We start from the raw sequence: 20,809 nt of genomic DNA, 5'->3' as shown, positions 1-20,809 counted from the left end.
GACCCAAAACCCCAATAGCATCATACTTCTGAACGAAGTATGCATCATAATTGCAGACATCATGCATGATTTTATTGAACAAATGGGGTTGCATTCTATATCGGTCTCAAAAATCAAAACTAGAGTACAATGAATTTGGGATAAAGTAATCTTCCAGGAGATTCTTACCCCGAGAATACCTATGTCAGTCCACGTTTGGGCCACAATCGAATTGTGAACCACAGTGGTCTTGGCTTGATTGATGGAGCATATCCACTACCATGGCAACTTGATCATCATCTTCTTCCTCCTCCCTTTCTTCTTTAGCTTGTTCGTGTCTTCTTTCTTCATTTTCTTGCTCTTGTCTCTCCAACAGCTTCCTCGTATAAGACATTGAGAGTAAAATGTGTTTGCTAAAATCTGAAAAATGAAAGGATAGATAGGATATGGTGTGAGAGGTCTGAGTTGAGTCTGTGCTTTTATTGAGGGATTTAGAAGATAGAGATGACACTTGGCGCAATTTTACATAGTGAAAATCTTATCTGAAATCAGAGATTTGTATTTTATAATAAATATCGACACGTGTAGCGTTTAAAATTTTATCCAAAAATTTTATCTGAAATTTGAGATGTCAATTTTATAATAAATATGGACACGTGACAACTGAAAATATTATTTAAAATTTTTATATGAAATATGAGATGTGAATTTTATAATAAATATTGATACGTAGCAACCGAAAATCTTATCCAAATTAATCGTTTAAGTATATAAAATTAAAAAAATTAAAGTGAATAGTAATTGCCTTTTCTTGTGTGATGGATGGGACACAACTGCTTTTAAAGTGCCACTATTCATGTGAATAATTTTTGCCTTCCATTGCCATTTGTTACGGCAAATAGGTGAAAATGCTCTAAGAGGGGGACACCAATTTTGGAAACTGGTGATTTGCTCTCATTTTGACATGGGAGAACACATTCTACTATCAATGTCTTCCACGCGTCAGGGGTAGTTGGAATTTTATCGCTTTTCCTTTTCTCTATCATGGGTAGACGACGGCGTTTTCATGAGGTAGATCTGAAGTGTGCTCTTCGCCTACCCATACCGAACTTACGCGCGTAATTTCCAACTACCCATTCTCTATCTCTCCATCATCGTCTACCTTAATTTCACACGCACACAAATTGACTGTCTTTCTCTCTCTGCAAAAATTCCTATCCTTAACCCTAACCCTGAAATTCCTCCACCCATGGATCGCGTCACATGGCGAACCCAAGTCCTCTCGAATCATCTCAACCAACCTTCTATGTCCTCGCCTCTCTCCCCCAACCCATGCGTTGGCTTTTCTCCTCCTGAGCTCTCCGAGCCCTTCGAATTCGATACCAAGGAGATGCGCAAGCTCCTGGACGCCCACAATCTTGAGGACCGGGACTGGCTCTTCGGGCTGATGAAGCAGAGCAAGCTGTTTAATCCCAGAGAGGCCGGTGGCCGAGTGTTTGTCTCGCCTGACTACAACCAAAGCATGGAGCAGCAGAGAGAGATGACCATGAAGCGAATTGCCTACTTGTTGGATCGTGGGGTTTTCGAAGGTTGGCTTACGGAGAAAGGGGTCGAAGCTGAGTTGAGAAAGCTTGCGTTGCATGAGGTTATTGGGATTTATGATCACTCCCTTGCTGTGAAGCTCGGTGTCCATTACTTTTTGTGGTATGGGAATTTGGTTTATATCACATTTGTTTTTGCTTGTTTTATCCTTTTTTTTATTGCTCAACATGACTCGTTTAGACTTGTACGTGTATTTTTTCGTTTTCTGAGTATGGTGGCGTAGTCCATCTTAACTGAGGTAAAGACTATTGGTTGCGTTACATTTTATTGAAATTGGAAATAAATTCGTAGTTCTTATTGATCTCAATGTCAATGAATTGAAGCTTAAATGTGAGATACGAATCAAATTGAGCCGAACGGAGGTTGAGTGAGGACCACAAGAAAACTGAAATCAAACACCAAGCAATTGAAGTTGAATGGCATTATTTTTTATTGAACCTCTACAAAAGTGACTAATTTGTTGATTTGGTTGGAATGTCAAGGAAGGAGTTCACTTATTATTAGGTTTTATGTTCATTGATGAATTTCAGGGGTAGTGCCATTCTGTTTTTTGGCACAAAGCGCCATCACGACAAGTGGCTGAGGGATACCGAGAATTATACAATCAAGGGTTGCTTTGCAATGTCAGAGTTGGGGCATGGGAGTAATGTATGTTGAGGTTGTTCAGTCATTTGGTCTGCATTCTCAGGCCTGTAGATGGATGTTTGCATACTCTTTTGCTAAGTTTTCACTGATGTTTTCAGGTTCGAGGAATTGAAACAGTCACCACTTATGATTCAAATACTGGAGAATTTGTCATTAATACTCCTTGTGAATCAGCTCAGAAGTATTGGATTGGAGGAGCAGCTAATGTAAGGATCACCCCCTTTTTTTTTTTTTTCCGTCTCTGTCTTTTTTATAATGCAAGGATAACATTAAAAAATGTGCATTTTTTTTAAATTTCTCGCCCTTAATTATACTCCACATCACTGCTGAATTCCTTATAAAGTTCCTCCTCCTGTGCTGTCTGTATACTGATATGGTGCTTTTGTTGTTGATGATTAGCATGCCACACACACAATAGTCTTTTCACAACTCAATATATCTGGGAAAAACCAAGGTGTCCATGCTTTTATAGCCCAGATCCGGGATGCAAATGGTAACATCTGTCCAAACATTCGTATTGCTGACTGTGGTCATAAAATTGGGTTAAATGGTGTTGATAATGGTCGAATATGGTAACGTTCATGTTTCTAGTTTTCATTTCATTTCACTATTAATGTCAATTACAGATTTCTGTAAGTTTCAACACCATGTGACTTAGAGGATTTAGAAATGTGTTTTCAGGTTTGACAATGTTCGAATCCCCAGGGAAAATTTGTTAAATTCAGTGGCTGATGTTTCTCCAGATGGGCAATATCTGAGTGCAATAAAAGACCCAGATCAGGTAGTTCTATTCAAGATGGATATATATGTCTTCCTTTTGTTTAGCCAAAGAAGTTCTCTCCTTTTATCATCCTCTGTTTTTTTCTTGTCATTCAGAGATTTGCAGCATTCTTGGCTCCATTAACATCTGGTCGTGTAACAATAGCAGTTGGTGCAATTTACTCATCACAGGTAATTGGTCATAAGCCTGGTGACAATTAATCATTCTTGCGTCTACGTATTTTTAGGGTTAGGGATTGCAGATATCTCTTACCAGAAATTTCATAATTGATAGAATTATTTATTTCCCTCTGATCAGATAAGTTTAGCAATAGCCATAAGGTACTCACTGACAAGGCGGGCCTTTTCTGTTACGCCAAAAGGGCCTGAAGTCCTATTGCTTGACTACCCTAGTCATCAACAGCGGCTTTTGCCTCTTCTTGCAAAGACGTAAGAATTCTATGGCATTTTTCGTGTCTCAGTTTAATAGGAACTTGTTGGAATAACTGCTTTTGCATGAGTCAAATCGATACTGTCAGTGTAAAATCATTGGATTTTCATTTCCAATTAAATTCTTTTCCCATCACAGTTTCTATAATAGATTTCATGCTTTTAGATGGTGGATACAGTCAACTTACTAGTGTATTTGCTACTTTTGTAACAAAACTGATGGTTCAGACAAATTCCTGAAGTTGCTTTATTTTTGGTGTCACATGTTTTAAATAAAATTAGTAAATAATAGATATTTTTCTCCTAGATCCTGTGCTTCCTGATCCCTTCAGTAAAATTTGGTACAATGGTCAACTATTGGTGGTCAAATTATTGGCACTGTGAAATGTTGTTCCATTAAGCATATAAGCCACTTTTTTTAATCCTGTGTTCTTACTAATATTTTAAATCCTCATGTGCTTCAGATATGCTATGAGTTTTGCTGCAAATCACTTAAAAATGATCTATGTTAAGCGTACGCCTGAGTTGAGCAAAACAATCCATGTTGTTTCTAGTGCATTCAAGGCTACACTGACCTGGCATAACATGAGAACTCTTCAGGTCAGGAACTGGAATCTAAAATGCAAGTTAAAGTTATTGTTATATTTGGCCTTGCTGAATGTTGTTGACATAAATATCAGGAATGCCGTGAAGCCTGCGGAGGGCAAGGTCTGAAGACTGAAAACCGTATTGGTCCTCTCAAAGGTGAATATGATGTGCAGTCCACTTTTGAGGGGGACAACAATGTTCTGATGCAGCAGGTAGCGTCAAGTATTATAGTCTTCTTTTCAAAATGCAATGTCTTTCTGTTGAGATATGAATTGCTAGCAACTGAAGAAATTTTTTCTCAAAAATAAAATAAAACATCTTATGTGAGCTGTGGTGTGTGCGAAACTTGTTTTATAATAGACTTTTGACATGTACTTAACTGTAGAATAGGGATGGCCTTCTTGGATGGACATTATATTATGTCCAGTCCAATTTATTACTTTGAAATTGATTATCTATTTTTGCATAAAACAACGTGCCAGTAAGGTAACATATGTGTGTGTGTGTATACATATATAACACAAATGCGGAAACATTTCTTGCCTAGGTTCAGCGAGCACCACGCTGAATTTTGGCTAGTTTGTGTAACTGTTTTGTTATAAACTTAGAAATTGTCACTATACCTGTCATTTTTCTATGTTGCCCAGTTAACGTGCAATTATAGAGTGGATCAACCCATGTATCATCAATGGTAAAATGTTTTTGTAATTTGAATCTCCTCGGGTAATATTTTATTTGAGTAGGGAGTAAGGATATACTTATCTAAGGTTTAATGGACCTATAGATAAATGATGGCAATGGTCCATTATATAAGCATGATATATTTATCAAAGATTTAATGGACGTAGGGATAATTGGTAGCAATATTATAGTAGATAAGCATTCATTTAGTCTCTGAAAAAAAAAATTATTGTTTGTGACTTTTACCGTTCATCAGAATTCTATCTAAAGCAGTGCAAATTTTTGGGTTTTAACTCAGGTCAGCAAAGCACTTCTTGCGGAGTATATAGCAGCTCAAAAGAGAAGTAAACCATTTAAAGCTTTGGGATTAGAACACATGAATAAACCTTGTCCTGTCATTCCATCTCAACTTACAAGTTCTACCCTCCAGAGTAGCCAATTCCAGGTGATCTAATTTTTTTCAAACACTTGGTGCATCTTCAAATCCTATTGGATGCATTGCTTTTTACATTAGTTGATCGATAAAATTTTAAATATTGTAACTTCTTGTCTACATCAGATGGATGCTTTCTGCTTAAGAGAGCGAGATCTACTGAATCGCTTTGCTATGGAAGTGTCAGAACGTCAAAAACAGGGAGAAAGCAAAGAATACTCCATCATTCTGGTGAGCGGTGTCTTCCCTTCACTAAAACTACTCTACTCTTTCTCTCTCTCTCGACTCACAATTTTCTTCACTTTTTCCTGTACCAGAGTTATCAACTTGCCCAAGATCTGGGCAGAGCTTTCTCAGATCGAACAATATTGCAAACCCTCCTAGATGCTGAGGCAGGTGTACCTTCTGGTTCATTGAAGGTAATTCCTAGCAACTGTTTTTGACATTGTGTCTGACATGACACTTGTTGATGATTTAGTCTGAAGATCTGAATCTCCTATGACTAAAGGAGTAGGATATGCTGTCATAAATTGGCTTTGAGTGGGAGATGGGTTGGAAAGGGGTTTAGATTCATAGATGGGAAATAGAACATATGCTCAGGTTTTGTTGTGCCTGAGTCAAAAAAAAAAAAATCATGCCTCATGTTCCATCTGAAATCAACAATGTGCCTTACTTCTTTTGCAGCCTGACGATTGAGTTAACAGGAGAATTAAATTAGAGTTTCTTAGTAGACTGTCTATATTGAAGTTACTTTCCCCATTGTAATGTTTGGAATACTTTCCTGTATGAAATGTCTGTTACTAATCAATTTCCAGAAGCTATAAAATTATTTTGAGAAGGTGAAATAAATCCAGTCATTGATTACACATTTGTTTCGGCTGCAGAATGTCTTAGCTATGTTGAGGTCCATGTATGCATTGATTTGCCTGGAAGAAGACCCGGCATTCCTCCGATTTGGGTACTTATCAACTGATAATGTTGCTGCTGTGAGGAAAGAAGTAAGCAGACTGTGTGGTGAACTGCGACCACATGCACTTGCCTTGGTCAGTTCCTTTGGCATCCCTGATGCTTTTCTGAGTCCTATAGCTTTTAACTGGATTGATGCAAATTCGTGGTCTTCAGTTCAGCGCTAGCACAAGTCTCAGTTTATCCCTCCCTCATCCCTCATTTTTAATTGAAGAAAACACATTTCATGTGCGGAACTATTAGAATTAGTTGTGTAATAAGTAATCCTGTATGTCATGTAATTTTATAAATTATAGATGGCATCAACTCCAAAATCATTTAATAATAAATGTGTTCGTTCCTTATATTTTTCATCACATCAAGTCTGATGAAGCAATTTATGCCGTTCCACCTACGTCAATCAAACCAAACTATCATGACTCTGTCATAAGAAGTATTTTGGATTCTGTCGAATTTATCATGCAGCTTGCAGGTTTCCCCTTTAGTCAATGTGGTTCAAAAAGTTGCAAACTTGGAATCAAAATTCCATGCACAAATGGTTCTGGGTTCAAGCCCTTGTGGTACTCGTGCATGTTAGTTTTCCCCCACCCTTTCTCCCCTTCCTAACTTTGGCAACAACAAAAACTATTGTCATTAAATTGTAATAATTAATAAAGTAGATGTATTTACCTTAGTGTTTAAAATCAGCAAAGCACCCACTAGTATAGTTGTTTGGAGCAATTGCTTCCCTAGGAAAGGTCCTGGGTTATGGGTTCAAGTTCTAGTATCCATGTAGTGTGTGTGAGTTTAGTATGTTATGCCCCCTCTCAATAAGAAAGGTCCTAAAAAAAAAATTGTTCAAAATCATATTTCGGTCAAATTTGTCTGGTAAGTACATGGGACATAGTAAAGAGAATGGTTGGTAAGCATTATGATTTTTCATTTTCTAAGACCAAAAGCTCTCCCACTTTTTCTTTTTCTTTTTTGGGCCAAAGTTAGGAAGGTGGAGGTAGATTTTTTTTATACCTATCAAAGTGTTATGAAGGTTTGAATATGAGACCACTAGTCTGCAAGTACATACTATTTTTCACTATGCTAGAAGCATTGGCAAACCGTCTTTCCTAATATACAAATAATGAGAGATTCTCTAATAAGTATTTTATGTTAAGGATTGGTTACACACTTTTAATCTTGGGCGTTGGATTGCATTTATTAAATGTGTTGGTAGTCTCTTAGATGCAATCCAACGGTTGAGATTAGAAGTATGTAACTAATGCTTAACTTAAATACTTATTGGAGAATGCTCCTACAAATAATATTAGATAATTATACAAGCTAATGAGAATGAGAGTTGGTGGCTATGTTGCAGGGACACGGATAAGGGGACACGAAAAAACAGCACAATGACATAACGACGTGGAAAATCTCAAAAAACTAGGACACGAACACGGCTAGGGCATGACAATTAAAATAATAATAAATCCTAATAAAATTATAATAGTATGTACTTATATTAAAAATAATTCATACTCAATACTTCAATGTCATAATACAACAAAACAAAACAAAATACTCATATTCATAATTTATACATAATAATTAATGCACCACAAAATATGATTGAGCATGAGAGGAGGCCTCCTTTGAATTAGCATTACTCATCGTTCCCTAAACACAATAAAGCACCATATACATATTTATTAACACATAAAACGATTTCCCACCTCATAAAATAAGAATTGGCTTAGCATAAAAAAGAAAAAGAAAAACGAAACAAAGTGAATGAATTACCTACTCAAAAAGATGCTTCTCGCACGACCAAATTGTTATCAACATCTTTAGTCAACCAAAAATATCAGCTCTGCTACAAAGGAACAAAGGAAAAAAATATATTGAAACAAAAAAATTGAAGCCAGAAATCTGATAAAACTGATAAAAATAAATAAATAAATAAGTCAGACCCTCGCCTCACCTAGAGCAGTTCGTAAGCATTTATTGATATTTCGACTTCCAATAATTTAAAATAAGATGAGAAGAAAGAATATGTGGAGAGGGAGAGAAATATGGGTTTTTTTTTTATGAAAGATGCAGCTGGCTGGGAGAGAAGAAAAGCCCACTTTTAAAACTATTTCAAATATGCTCACAACTGTTTCAATAACTATGTTGTGACCCCAGTTTTTGTTTTAAAATTTCCAAAATGGTCCTTGTAGTGTCTTGACTTTTGTTGACCGTGTCCAAAAATGTCTTGATTGTGTCCAAAAAGTGTCTTCATCATTGACCCATATTCAAGCCGTGACGAGGTGTATTCGGTTTAGGGTGTGTACACGTGTCGCAGACACGTGGAGGCTTCAGCCTGATGGAATGTCCGTGCTGCATACGTCGGCGGCTGGGACTGAAAAAAAAACGAAACACTCTCTCTCCTGCTCCGTGCAACTCCTAAAGACTCAACTATTTCTGAAGCCCATAGCCCTCAAAATAAAAATCGCCGCTATTCACTTTGGGGATTTCATAGTGCCACGAGATCTTAAGCATTTTTGAGAAACAGGAGTTTAGAATTAGAATGATGGAGATGAGCTGTGCTGAGCACCACAATTACGCGGCGGCTTCTCAGTTTATCACTCTCACAGTTGGGAGGGTGTTGGGGAGTTGAAATTGGAGTCTACGCCGATAAATACAAAAGGGTATGAGGCATTGTTGGGTTTGGTGGAGAATACATCTTCTGGGGACAGCTTTGATTTGTATTATGAGTTGTTTATGCACCACGAAAATGCTTTGGAGATATTGGAGAGGTTGGGCTTGGCTTTTGATGCCCTGAAGAATCAGCTTTTTGGGTATTTGCACCAGTTTGTGGGAAACCAATTGTTTGGCAATGGCAATGGCAATGCAGATAAAGTAGCAGCACCTTTGCAGGAAGATCAAAATGGAACTGCATTGGTATCTTCTTCAACATCAAAAGCTATGAGGTAAAGTTCCAATGACCTTCTGTAATAGACAAAACCAAAAGAAATATCAGATCCAAAACAACACTAACATAAAAGATCTTATAATTAGAAATTTGTTAAAGGATTATTGGAAGAAGATCCATTTTGCTACTTTAAAACTTCTGTAGCTAATGTCAGTGGTTTGTTAACAAATAATTTTACTTGTGTTTTTCAGATGGCAGAATGCTGCTCAGCCACAGGACCACAAGGCACAGATTTCAGATCGTTTTGTTGACAACTCAAGGCTCAAGATTGCAATTGTTGGGTTTGGAAACTTCGGTCGGTTCCTCGCTAAAACAATGGTACGTCAAGGCCATTTAGTTCTAGCCTACTCTCGATCGGATTACACCGATGTGGCTCAAAAATTAGGGGTTGCATACTTCTCCAATGCAGAGGATCTTTTCGAAAAGCGTCCAGAAGTAGTACTGATTTGTACTTCCATTCTTTCAACTGAGAAAGTCCTTAGGTCATTGCCATTGCAAAGGTTGAAGAAGAATACTTTGTTTGTTGATATTCTTTCGGTAAAAGAATTTCCAAGAATTCTGTTACTTCAAAATTTGCCGCTGGATTGTGATATACTCTGTACGCATCCTATGTTTGGACCGGAGAGTGGTAAAAATGGCTGGAATGGTCTTCCTTTTGTTTATGACAAGGTCAGAGTCGGAGGTGACGAATCAAGAGTATCACGGTGCAACAAATTTCTGGACATATTTGCACGGGAAGGTTGCAAAATGGTTGAAATGTCTTGCGCAGAACATGATATGCATGCAGCAGAGTCACAATTCATTACACACACTGTGGGAAGGGTTCTGGGAAAGTTGGGTTTGAAATCGACAGCAGTCGACACAAATGGTTACAAGACTTTGCTGAGTTTGGTGGAGACTACGGCAGGAGATAGCTTTGATCTCTACTATGGGTTGTTCCTGTACAATATGAATGCAATGGAACAGCTAAAAATGTTGGACATGGCTTTTGAATCATTAAAGAAGCAGCTTTTTAGGCGTTTGCATGGTGTTATTCATAATCAAATTTATGAGGAAACACCAGATAAGTCTCAAGTTATGCAGTAAAGAAGACATTGACCATTATCTGAAGGCACGAGTGAGTTCAAATTGCCCCTCCATTTTGCTTCCTCAAGTGTTAGTTTTTTTTTTGGGTCTGAAAGCCTTAGTTAACTGTATAATGCTTCAACTGGCAGTGGAATTGGGATTTAAAGCATTCCTAACGTTACTGCAGTCGAAATTTGTTTCAAAAAAAGACGCTAAATCTACTGAGTTATTAAATCCAATCTCATTCAATTTTGAGCTTGAATCTAGTGAGTTATCAAGTCCAATTCAATCCACTAACATTTGATACCTAGAATTGGATTGGATTGGATAAGTCATTAAATCTAGTATATGTTGGAGGAAATCAACGTAGAGGTGAACAATTTTTCATTTTGAAGGAATTATGATGTATAAATTATAAGGTGTTGACAAGATATCACACCATTTCATAAGTGATTCATCTTCTACTTTTCTTTTTAGTTATTTTTTATTTTTTTGGATGAACTACCTTCATTTTCATTTCTTTCTTTGACATGCTTTAAAAAATATAGCGAGTTATCCTAAAGATTTTTTCTTACGCTACTCATTTGTATTCAAAGTGGCTGACATAAGTTTTCGTCTCCCAGAAAATTACAGAAATAATAATAATAATAATAAACGAATAAATAAAAACTAAAACCTCACAATACAACCAGCATTAAACACAGAAGGAAAAAGCATTTATTTACATTATCACAAATTTACTGTAATTTTAGCAGGCTGTACACTTCAATAAATTATTGGCATCATTGTCGACCTTACCCCGATGGTTAAGATCTTTCAGAAGTGAAGTTGAGGCAGATTGCAACCATCTAGCATAGCGCGGGAGAACTAGGTCCGCTCATCAAGACACTAGGTCCGCTCATCACCCAAAAAAGGTAGAATAACACAAACAATACGTCAATACACAGTGGAAACTCGACAAACTAGAATGTTAGATTCTTCTTACATTCAGGCAAGTTTTCCCAACTAAGTACCATAACAGTCGGTCATATTTGTGGCGATATGATTGTATGAACCACAACACTCGTGAATGTAGTAATTTGAATTTCAGCAAAATGTACATTTCCAAAACATCAGGGTTTAGGTAGTTGACGTTGTCTGATTATGAGAAGAAAAAATATTTCCAGCATCAGCCTTTGTGCTAGCTTTCCCCTTAACAGTGCTTGCATCATCTGTAGGAACCTCAGCAGTAAGCCTTCCCATCTTCTTCTGCAGATCAGCAAGCGGATCACTTGATACTTTTCCTTTGGAACTTTTCTTTGCACTGCCAAACTTGAGCTCCAACCTATATAGTGCACAGGCATCTGAGTTGTTGACCTCATATTCAAACAAATGCCACTCTCTATCGCTTGAAGGCTGTGGGTCCATATAATAGGACCTTTTCTGCCCCCCAAATTCCTTCATAACCTGCTTTCTTGATTCATGCCAACCACGCCCATTATAGTCTGGCAATGACCTCTGCTTTCTATTTCCACTCTCAAAGGCCCTTCTAGGCTTACCAAAAAAAAGCCACTCCCTAATTGTTTCACCATCAAGAAAGGAAAGATCAAATAGCTCTGCAATATTGAAAGCCAATCAGTCAAAAATAAGAAGATAACAAGCTACATCACAATGAACCAAAGAATGACAGCCAACAGGAAAAAGAAACCAAACAGAAAATATAAATAGGTTGATAGTAGTGAGTGATGCGGTAAATGTTCATGGAGGATAACGAACAAGCTAAACCAAAAAGGAATATAAAATATTGAGGAAAAAAAAAAAGAGTATGCCGGCTAACCAGGAGCATTCCATGGACATTTTAGAGTAGCAGCCCCTTCACAATTGGGGATTCCCACATCCTTCCCCTGTGTCTTAGCATTAAGTGCGGCAAAAAGTGAACTATCCTTCAAAGCAATGCCTCCAGGTCGCAAAATTGGAGGCCTTCCAAGAAGACCTTCATTTAGTGCCAAAAGAGCATGACCACTACTGCAATAGTTCTGGCACCTATTTGATGCGGGCCTGGAACACTCCCAAAAAGCACATTTTGGCCCCAAGAAAGCAGATACTGGAGGACATATATCTGGCAGAACATTTGGCACAACATCCTCTTCAGACTGCGTGATATTGTTGCCCTCAATGAAAAGCCCTTCATCTAAGTCTTCATGAAAATCAAAGTGATGATATTTTAATTGAGTAGTTAAATCTGAGTTATCAACCATTGTATTCTGCAAATTGGAAGCAGTGTAGCATTGGTCAAATCCTTGAAATATATCTTCTTCAGGTTCCTTAGAAACAAAAAATTCCTGAAAAGTTGGTCACACAGGGAGATCGTGAATAATCAATCATGAAGCAAGTATACCTACCCTTACATTCTGAACAACAGCATACTGTCAAGACTACATTCTGCGATCATACTGAAGTAAACCACATACTTTAGGTGAACTACCAGCATTCATAATTAATTACATGCCAAAGCAACCAATACGGGAAGTATCACATTCGACTTAAAAAAAATATTGGAAACTTGCACCAAATATCCCGAATATTACAAATGTACTTCTTCAGTAAACTACAGGTCACTTGCATTAGAGCATTATTCACCTCTTCGAGCATATGAACATTAAAAATAAAAGGATTTTTAGTTATTACTAAAAAGATTTGAATATGACAATTGCAAAGTCAATTAATGAAAAAGAAAAAGAACAAAAAAATGTATCTGTAGATAGGAATCAAGCTGTACTGTATAAACTAATGGAAAGTTGAATCAAGTATCCTGACATCTAAAATATAGGGGTGTTAAATAAGCTACCACTCAGAATATGTATGAAAACAGCAAATACTATTAGCTTTACCAAATTTAATTTATAAAATAAAATAAAATGATACTGACAAATCAATGAATAAGAGCAAAACCTTTTTATTAAAATCAAATTCTGGGCACTCCAACAAAACCAAAAGTGTGTGAAGTGCAAAAGATGTTATAAAAAAGGATGACAATCAACAATTACAATCCAAGAAAGAAGAAGGAACAAATCTCAATCTATTTGGTTGTCGGGAAGGGTGTATGACATGTAATCATTATCTTCATAAGCCAAAGAAATATAGAGTGTCAAATTTAGCTGAAAATCTCTTTTCCTTACAATCATTCCAAAACAGAATGGGAAAACTATGTTGACCAAATGACAACACATATAGAAGAACTTCAAATGAAAAGTTAGCTGATACAGCACAACAGTCATATACACATAACATTAACAACAGGGCAAAATATACACCTCTTTAAATGCCAACATATTACTCGAATGAAGGTTTAGAAGATCGGATTCTGGCATAGATGGTGGCAATTGCTTTAACGGACTTGTTGCATCATCTTCCTCATCTAAGTGTTTCAAGACCCGAGCTAACTCCTCCTCGCAAAATGATCCAAGGCTACCACCCTACAGAATTCGCATATAAAATTTTATATATCTACCTAACACTAGTTCACACAAAAGATACAGAATACAGAATACAAAGCGGAAAATTGGTGCGGCCACCAAATTAGGAAATGCACCAGTAGAGAAGATGCTGGGGACGGCTCATTGAGTTCAGCCCTCCACTCCCGAACCATCTGATTCGCTTGTTCCACCAAGATTACAATGTCATCAGTTCCACTCTCTTTCTTGGCAGCCTGAACATTGGTGAGCATCCCTTGAAGGTCTTCCAATCGTGTCTTTGTTTTTTCCTTCAAGAGCTTGTGAGATGGAGACTCACACTTGCCCTTGGTGCCCTTGAGCATTGCTACTCTCTCCTCAAATCCCTACAAAAAAAAAAAAAAACCCCAGAATGCAATGATTCATTGATTTCAACTAAGACAGTGATGGGTTGCTGAGAAACAGCATCACCCTGTTCAGTGTTTCAATCCCTCCCCAAAACCCAAACTCGAAAACAGTGATTGGCTGCTTTTTCCACTAAGAAAACCGTAGTTCAACAAATTGCAATGAAGAAAAAGTGTTCTTCTTTTCCATTATTTTCCTTCTATTCTTTACGCACCCACCAAACAACAAATAAAGATGCCAAAGCTGAATTCATGACCAGAAAATAAGAAAATAAAAAAATAAAAAAATAAAAAAATAGAAGACGACGAATTGAAGATCAAAAAATCAGCGAGTGTGTTTAAAGAAAAAGACGTTGGTGTTGAGAAATTAGATCATGAGAATGCCCTAAAACCTAGAATGGAAAACCAAAAGCATAGAGAAGCACAGAAACTAACGCCAATTTTACCTGAATGTTTTGCAGACTTTTGGGTTTCGACTCGTAGTAAACATGGATTGAGTAAACATGGTTTTACATATTTAAAGGCAAAATATGCAATATGAGGAAAAAACATGGTTTTACATTTACATCTTTAAAGGCAATATATGCAATATGAGGAAAAGACATTAAAATAATTTATAGGCAATAGACTATTCAAAAACACTTTTCATATGGATGAAGGCAAAAGCATGAACTCTGGATTCAAACGAAGACAAAATTATGTTTTTCGAATGACGAAAGAAAAAAATTACTACAATTCGGTCCTCTCCTATCATAGAGAACTACAAGAATTAGTTAAAGAGATAACAGAAAATCGAGTTAAGAAAAAGAGATTTAAGGAGATAGAAGAAGGAGAAGAAGGAGGCTTACCCGTTGGAAAGGAGAGAAGATCTGCCGCCGGAAATTGTCCCGTTGGAGAGGACTGAGACACGGCACTAAGACTGAGAAAATTTCGAAGAAAATCGAATTAAGAGAGAGAGAGAGATTTAAGGAGGTAGAAGAAGGGAGAAGGAAGCTTACCCGTTGGAGAGGAGGAGCCGCTGAAATTGTCCGCTGGAGAGGAGGAGCCGCTGTAATCGAGATGGAAGGAGGAGAGGAGCGACTCGAAATGGAGAACACAACCCTAAGGGGGTGTATCAATTCTGACTTTAACGACTTTTTTCAAGTGAGTAACTTGTATAGAGTCCATTTTTTGTTTTTTGTTATGGCAAAAAGTCACTTTTGATTCTCCTAGTTTGCCTGTTCTGTCATTTTGGCTCTGTCATTTTAATTTAGTCAATTTTGTCGTTATAGTTTCAATTTGAAGTAATTCAAGAATAATCCTCAATTTATATCAATTTTTGTTGAGATCTCTTAGTTGTAGAGGGGTAATTTAGTCAACAAATTATTAAGAAGTCATTCATTTTAAAAATAAATATTAAAGACATAAAAAAACAAAGTAAAATCTTAAAATTGAAAAAAAGAAGAAGAAGGTAATTTCACTTTACTATAATAAAGTTTACCGACTTTTAGAGTTCGATACATCAAATTTTTTCGTCTCAGTCACTTACACAAAGTTGATTTTCTTACCACTTTCATATATGCCATCAATCTTTTTGTTAACAAGTCTGTTAACTAATGACATGACAACAAATATGCCATGTAGACTCACTCATATGATGCCACGTGATCCATATATACTATTAAATAAATAAACATTATTTAATTAGTTAAATAAAAAACTTAAAATCAAAATAAAAATCCCTCTCTCTCTCACTCTCTCTTCTCGCCCTCTGCCCCCATTGAACCTAGAACCCCAGCCAACCTTAATAGTTCAATAGATCCCTCCGATCCACCCCACCACACCAACTCAAACTCACAGACCCCCACTTCCTCGACCCAACCCCCAATCCCTCCTTCCCCGACCCACTCTCTCCCTTTCTTCCTCTCTCTTACCCTCTGTTTTTCTCTTTACCCATAACACCCCCAAGCCCATCGCCATCACACAACCACCCTCCCACCAAGATCCACCGCCAGCCCCACCTGAGACCCATCCAAATCCTCTCTCTCCCTCTGAGCAAATTTAAAAATTGAAAAAGAAAAAAAAATATTCTAACACTTTGCATATGGGGGTGGGGTTGCGAGTGGGTTTTGGGTTTTGCGGGTTTTGGGTGGGTTGTAGGCTAGGTTGGGCTCTGGGTTTTAAGAGGGTGGGAGGAGGAGGAGGGGGGAATGGGTTGTGAGAGAGAGAGAGAGATTTTATTTTTAGTTTTTAATTTGAAGTTTTTTTATTTAATTATTTATTTAATAATATATGTGGACCACGTGGCATAATATGAGTGAGTCTTACGTGGCACATTTGTTGCCACATAAATGATAATAACAGACTTGTTAGAAGAAAGTGACATGTATGAAAGTAGTAACAAAATCAACTTTGTGTATACAATTGAGACGAAAAAAATTGATTTATCGAACTTTAAAAGTTGGTAAACTTTAACGTAGTAAAGTGAAAATTACCCAAAAAAATAATTCCCACCGCACATCACCCCCTCCTCCTCCCCACCGCCTTGTCCATCAAACCCAGAGCATCGCAACCAACCAACCAATGCTACCACATTTATAATAGGAAAATCACTACATTTATAGGATGCATTTTGAACGAAATTGGCATCCTTATTGCCCACCTCATATTTAGATACTAATAGACCTTCCAACTCTTCCAATTGGTAGACACTCGGTCACTAATGCAATATGACCCTGTTGAATATTAAAGTGGCTTTTTTGGAGTACTGAATGAATACTTACTTTTTCATTTATCTATGTTATTTGTTAGATGGGATAAGTGTCCCTCGGTCTCTTCCATTAGCTCAAGCTATGTATTTTTTGGTTTCTGTATCTTTGTTAGATACAAATAGACTCAAGTTGTGTATCTTTCTTTAGTAACCCAAACTCAATTTTTGAGTAGTGATTCTATTGGAGTATTGTTACTCATCTTTACAAGTGTTGTTTGATATTGGGCTAGTGTATTTTGTTTTACACTACTTAGGTTTTGATTCCAACCACCATTTTTTTTCAACATAGTATTAGAGTCACAAGTTTTGGCCGACTTTCGACTCTAGTTTCCTGCAAGTTCCGACCACTTTTTGGCCGTGGCCCAAGAATAAAAGTTGCTCCACTAGTTGTCATGATCACGTAGATATAGGTATTGATGGTTGTTTTGAGAATTTTCCAATCGCCGGAATTTTCTCAATCCACCTGGCACGCGGCCATGTCTGGGTGGTCCATTTGGTCCTAAAATTTTCCCCATCTCGTCCCGAGCACGACGGTATGCTCGGATTTGAATTTGGTTATCATTGAAAGGTCGATTGGATTTACTCATATTAGGTGTTATTCGGGTTCGATATGTTCGAACCTTTGGATCGGCTTCATTCTATATATGTTGATCTAGGTACCTCTAGAATCATGTAGGAATTCAGGGATCAAGAATCGAGTCCCGGATGCTCCGATTCAATGACTCAAAGTTTGCGTAAAATAGTGACGTTTGATCGTGCGATCGTGAGCGATCCTACCACTCGATCTGGACCAAACTTGCAGGACGTGTTTAAGAAAACTTGTTGAACCCGTAGGAACTTTCGGATTGGAAATCAGAGGTCATGGGCCCAGTGGCCATTTGACCAAATTTGGGAAGTTTGACCACACATGTTGACCAAGCGTCTTCCGAGGTTATTCCACCATTCGAAACACGTAGTTGGACCTTAGGAACTTCTCGTTCATCGTTCACACACTTGGAATCCCAGGAAAACTAGGAATTTATTTTAAAGTTCTCGTTTGAAGTATTTTATTTTAATCTAGTCCTTAACAGGCGGGACCGTCTCAGGGGCAAGCAGCTTTGGATTATATGTGAGTGGACTTTATTTTTAAATAATAATCTTTATTTTCAAGACGCAAAACTATGCATAATGAGTTATATGATTATTGAGCCTATTATATATTTAATGTGGAAATATAATATTGTTATAAAAGTATTGGTAGTATATTTGGATATTTGTAGATTGTGATTATCTTGAATTGATATATGCTATTTTTGAGAGTTATTATCTATACTTTAATGTGTGTTGGGTGCAGGGGAGTGTTGGAAAGAGTTTATGGAATGTGATTTGGGTTGTGGTTTAAGTCAGTTTTGAGTGCTTGTTCTTGTTCATGGAATGACTTAAGTAAGTTTTAAGTCAGTTTTGAGTTTATGGAATGTACATATACTTTCATTCTTGTTCATCAGTGAGGATCCTTCCTCGCTCGCAGTGCCAACGAGCACGCGTTTTGGGTGAGAGTAGTTTAGAGAAAATGGGAAAGGCTTTGAGTGGGATGGGTATTAGTATACCATTAACGAGAATATGGATTTCACTTTGGTTTTGACTTATATACATCGGTTTTGAATGCATACCCTTTTTAGCATCGTTTTCCAAATGGTGGGGTTAGTATGTTGTTTTTAACTATGTGAAAACTTTGTTTTTGTCCACTCACAAGTTTTCTGTTTTACCCCCCTAGGCAGTAGTTGAGTTGAGTCGAGCGGCTAAGCCTAGATCTTACTTTCTGAGCCCGAGTTTCTGTAGGACAATCTTTACTTGTTTTTATTTTTGTTGAACTCGTTTCATTGTCAATTGAATTTCTTTAGATATGCTTTGTTATCGCCAATGCTAGGGTTGGATGTAAGGCCAGATGCCTATTATGTAAATTGTGTGCTTCTAGATTGTGCACGTTGCTGGTTGGGACTTATTAATGTATTTTCTACAGGTTGAGAAATTTGGGAAATGTCCGTTTTTCAAGAGAGACTTTGCCGAAATTTCTGTAGAAAGTCTCGTCATTCTTTAGTAAGTGGGCCCAACATCATATTGGTGTCGAAAAAACCACTGGATTTGTCGTGGATTCCGAGAAATTCGGAGAAGGTCCTGCCATAATTGGTAGTTCTAATACAACCAAGCCTGAAGATAATGCAGAAAACAGTGAAGAATTGAAGAAGTAGACAAGGACAAATGCTAAGGCTGAGTTTGTGTGGCAAATTCAACTCAAGGTGATCTCTCAATTTCTCAGTTTTTTTTTAAGATTAAAAATTTGTGCTTCGGATATTTCCTTGTTAGATCCAGATGAGCCAGTTTCTGAAGCACAAATAAGGCGGCACATAATTCGTGGCTTAAAAAATGAGTATAGTCCTTTTGTGAAATCAATACAAGGATGGAATCAACAACCCACCTTGGAAGAGTTTGAGAATTTGTTGTATTCTCAAGAATCTCTAGCTAATCAAATGGATGGTGAATCCTCAAGAATTTGTTGTATCTCAAGAATCTATTTCAAGTAACATTAGAGAAGCATTCTTCACAAATGGGAAAAATAATTTTAGAACTGACAAGGTGTTCAAGAAGCATGAGGATAGTTCTAGTGAATCCTCTAGTCAATAGAATAAGAAGAATTTTAGATGTCTTCAGTGTGGGAAAATTGGCCATATAAAGAAGTACTGTTGTGTTAAACTGAATGAAGGCAATTCAATCCACTAAAGTGGTGATTCTCACAACTATGTCTATGATGAAGCTGAAGAGAATTGGGGGAAATGTTTTTTGGCATAAACTAAACCATAAATGCATTGGCATCTACTAATCTTCAAGATGAATGGATTGTAGACTCTAGTTGTGGTCACCATTTAACGGGTGATGAGTCAAAGTTTTCTAGGTTGTAGCCACACAAAGGAAAAGAAACCATGGTGACAGCGGACAACACAGTTCATCAAGTTGAGAAGCAAGGCACTATTATTGTATAATGGAGGTAATGACTCTATCACCTTGACAAATGTATTTCATGCTCCAGGAATGAAGAAAAACAGTTGCAAATGCTGTGGATGCTGGTCATTATATTTTATTTCGACCAAATGATGTGAAGATTTTTCGAAATGTTGAGAATTTAAAGGCAGATGTTGTCCACACTGGTAAAAAGGTAAAAGATACTTTTGTTTTATCTGCATCTTCATCGTATATTGATAAAGTGAGTTGCAATGAAAATGGTTCCTTATGGCATGCTAGGTTGGGGGATGTGAATATAGATAAACTGAAAGTTATGGTTCATAAAACTATGGTTAATAGTTTTTCAAACTTGACAACTTTTTCCAACAAAGGAAGTTGTGAAGGATGTCAATTTGGAAAGGCTTATCATCTTCCTTTCACCAAATCTTTATCTAGAAGCAAGGCTCCTTTTAGAATGCATTCATAGTGATTTGTTTGGACCTATAAGAACCCCTTCATTTTCTGGTTCTCGATATATGTTAATTCTTGTTGACGATCATTCAAGATATACATGGGTTTATTTTATATAACAGAAATCATATGCTCTTTCCAAGTTTCAGAAGTTTAAAGAGGCTGTGGAAGGTGTTTTTGGTTTAAAAATTAAGCACTTGCAAATAGATAATGGAGGAGAGTTTATCTCAGATGATTTCTTCAATTTTTGTCAACAACTTGGCATCAGCAAACAACTATCATATGCTGAAACACCTCAGCAAAACGGAGTTGCTGAGAGAAAAATTGAACATCTTGTGGAGACATGTTAGAGCTGGTTACAATCATAAAATTTGCCCAAAGCCTTGTAGGCAGATGGTATGATGTCTGCAGCATACGTAATCAATCGTTTGCCTCTCAATTCAAATAATATGAAGAGTCCTTATGGGATGATATTTGGAGAAAAGCCTACTGTGAAGCATCTAAGAGTTTTTGGCTCAATTTGTTATGTCCATGTTCCTGAGTAGGTTGGATGCAAAAGCTAAAAAATGCATCTTTGTAGGCTATGATGTAAGGAAGAAGGGCTGGAAATGTTTGGATCCTAAAACCCATAATTTTTTTGTTTCAAGAGATGGGGTATTTGATGAA

At 37.1% G+C, this 20,809-nt stretch overlaps 3 protein-coding genes and 1 long non-coding RNA gene across 4 annotated transcripts; 2 read left to right on the top strand and 2 right to left on the bottom strand.

Annotated features, from left to right (window-relative positions):
- Positions 1-957: 957 nt before the first annotated feature.
- On the top strand, positions 958-6,459 carry LOC148915646 (acyl-coenzyme A oxidase 3, peroxisomal-like). The gene is made up of 13 exons (XM_089041417.1): positions 958-1,683; positions 2,112-2,229; positions 2,325-2,432; positions 2,626-2,798; positions 2,908-3,007; positions 3,103-3,177; positions 3,305-3,435; positions 3,900-4,035; positions 4,116-4,235; positions 5,003-5,149; positions 5,264-5,368; positions 5,455-5,556; positions 6,022-6,459. The coding sequence occupies exons 1-13, from the start codon at positions 1,229-1,231 to the stop codon at positions 6,268-6,270; spliced, it is 2,019 nt and encodes a 672-aa protein (XP_088897543.1). The 5' UTR covers positions 958-1,228; the 3' UTR covers positions 6,271-6,459.
- A 1,088-nt stretch (positions 6,460-7,547) lies between these two features.
- Positions 7,548-8,526, bottom strand: LOC148915645 (uncharacterized). Its single transcript, XR_016121888.1, has 2 exons — positions 7,874-8,526; positions 7,548-7,750 (listed from the first exon to the last, which is right to left on the bottom strand). It is a non-coding gene; the product is annotated as an uncharacterized LOC148915645 (long non-coding RNA).
- Positions 8,526-10,374, top strand: LOC103342969 (arogenate dehydrogenase 1, chloroplastic). Its single transcript, XM_008246633.2, is given in 3 exon segments — positions 8,526-8,721; positions 8,724-9,045; positions 9,239-10,374. Coding segments are annotated over 3 exon segments (1,296 nt in total). The 5' UTR covers positions 8,526-8,642; the 3' UTR covers positions 10,134-10,374.
- A 432-nt stretch (positions 10,375-10,806) lies between these two features.
- On the bottom strand, positions 10,807-15,087 carry LOC148915644 (transcription factor VOZ1-like). Its single transcript, XM_089041084.1, has 6 exons — positions 14,946-15,087; positions 14,796-14,866; positions 13,684-13,929; positions 13,406-13,567; positions 11,929-12,433; positions 10,807-11,707 (listed from the first exon to the last, which is right to left on the bottom strand). The coding sequence occupies exons 3-6, from the start codon at positions 13,906-13,908 to the stop codon at positions 11,232-11,234; spliced, it is 1,368 nt and encodes a 455-aa protein (XP_088897210.1). The 5' UTR covers positions 13,909-13,929; positions 14,796-14,866; positions 14,946-15,087; the 3' UTR covers positions 10,807-11,231.
- Between the last annotated feature and the right edge of the window lie 5,722 nt (positions 15,088-20,809).

Source organism: Prunus mume, linkage group LG7, assembly GCF_029339155.1.
Source record: "Prunus mume cultivar Tortuosa linkage group LG7, ASM2933915v1, whole genome shotgun sequence".
NCBI lineage: Eukaryota > Viridiplantae > Streptophyta > Magnoliopsida > Rosales > Rosaceae > Prunus > Prunus mume.
Note: the sequence above shows the minus strand (reverse complement) of the source record. Positions and strands in the feature narration are given on the sequence as shown.

Bases quoted from the DNA above. Each gene is read 5' to 3' on its own strand.
- LOC148915644 (XM_089041084.1), bottom strand. From the start codon at position 13,908: ATGCTCAAGGGCACCAAGGGCAAGTGTGAGTCTCCATCTCACAAGCTC. The intron at 13,568-13,683 runs GTGCATTTCCTA...CGAATTCTGTAG, and splicing joins CCCCAGCATCTTCTCTACTG to GGTGGTAGCCTTGGATCATT. The intron at 11,708-11,928 runs GTTAGCCGGCAT...TCAATATTGCAG, and splicing joins ATGTCCATGGAATGCTCCTG to AGCTATTTGATCTTTCCTTT.
- LOC148915646 (XM_089041417.1), top strand. From the start codon at position 1,229: ATGGATCGCGTCACATGGCGAACCCAAGTCCTCTCGAATCATCTCAAC. The intron at 2,433-2,625 runs GTAAGGATCACC...GTTGATGATTAG, and splicing joins GGATTGGAGGAGCAGCTAAT to CATGCCACACACACAATAGT. The intron at 3,008-3,102 runs GTAGTTCTATTC...CTTGTCATTCAG, and splicing joins CAATAAAAGACCCAGATCAG to AGATTTGCAGCATTCTTGGC.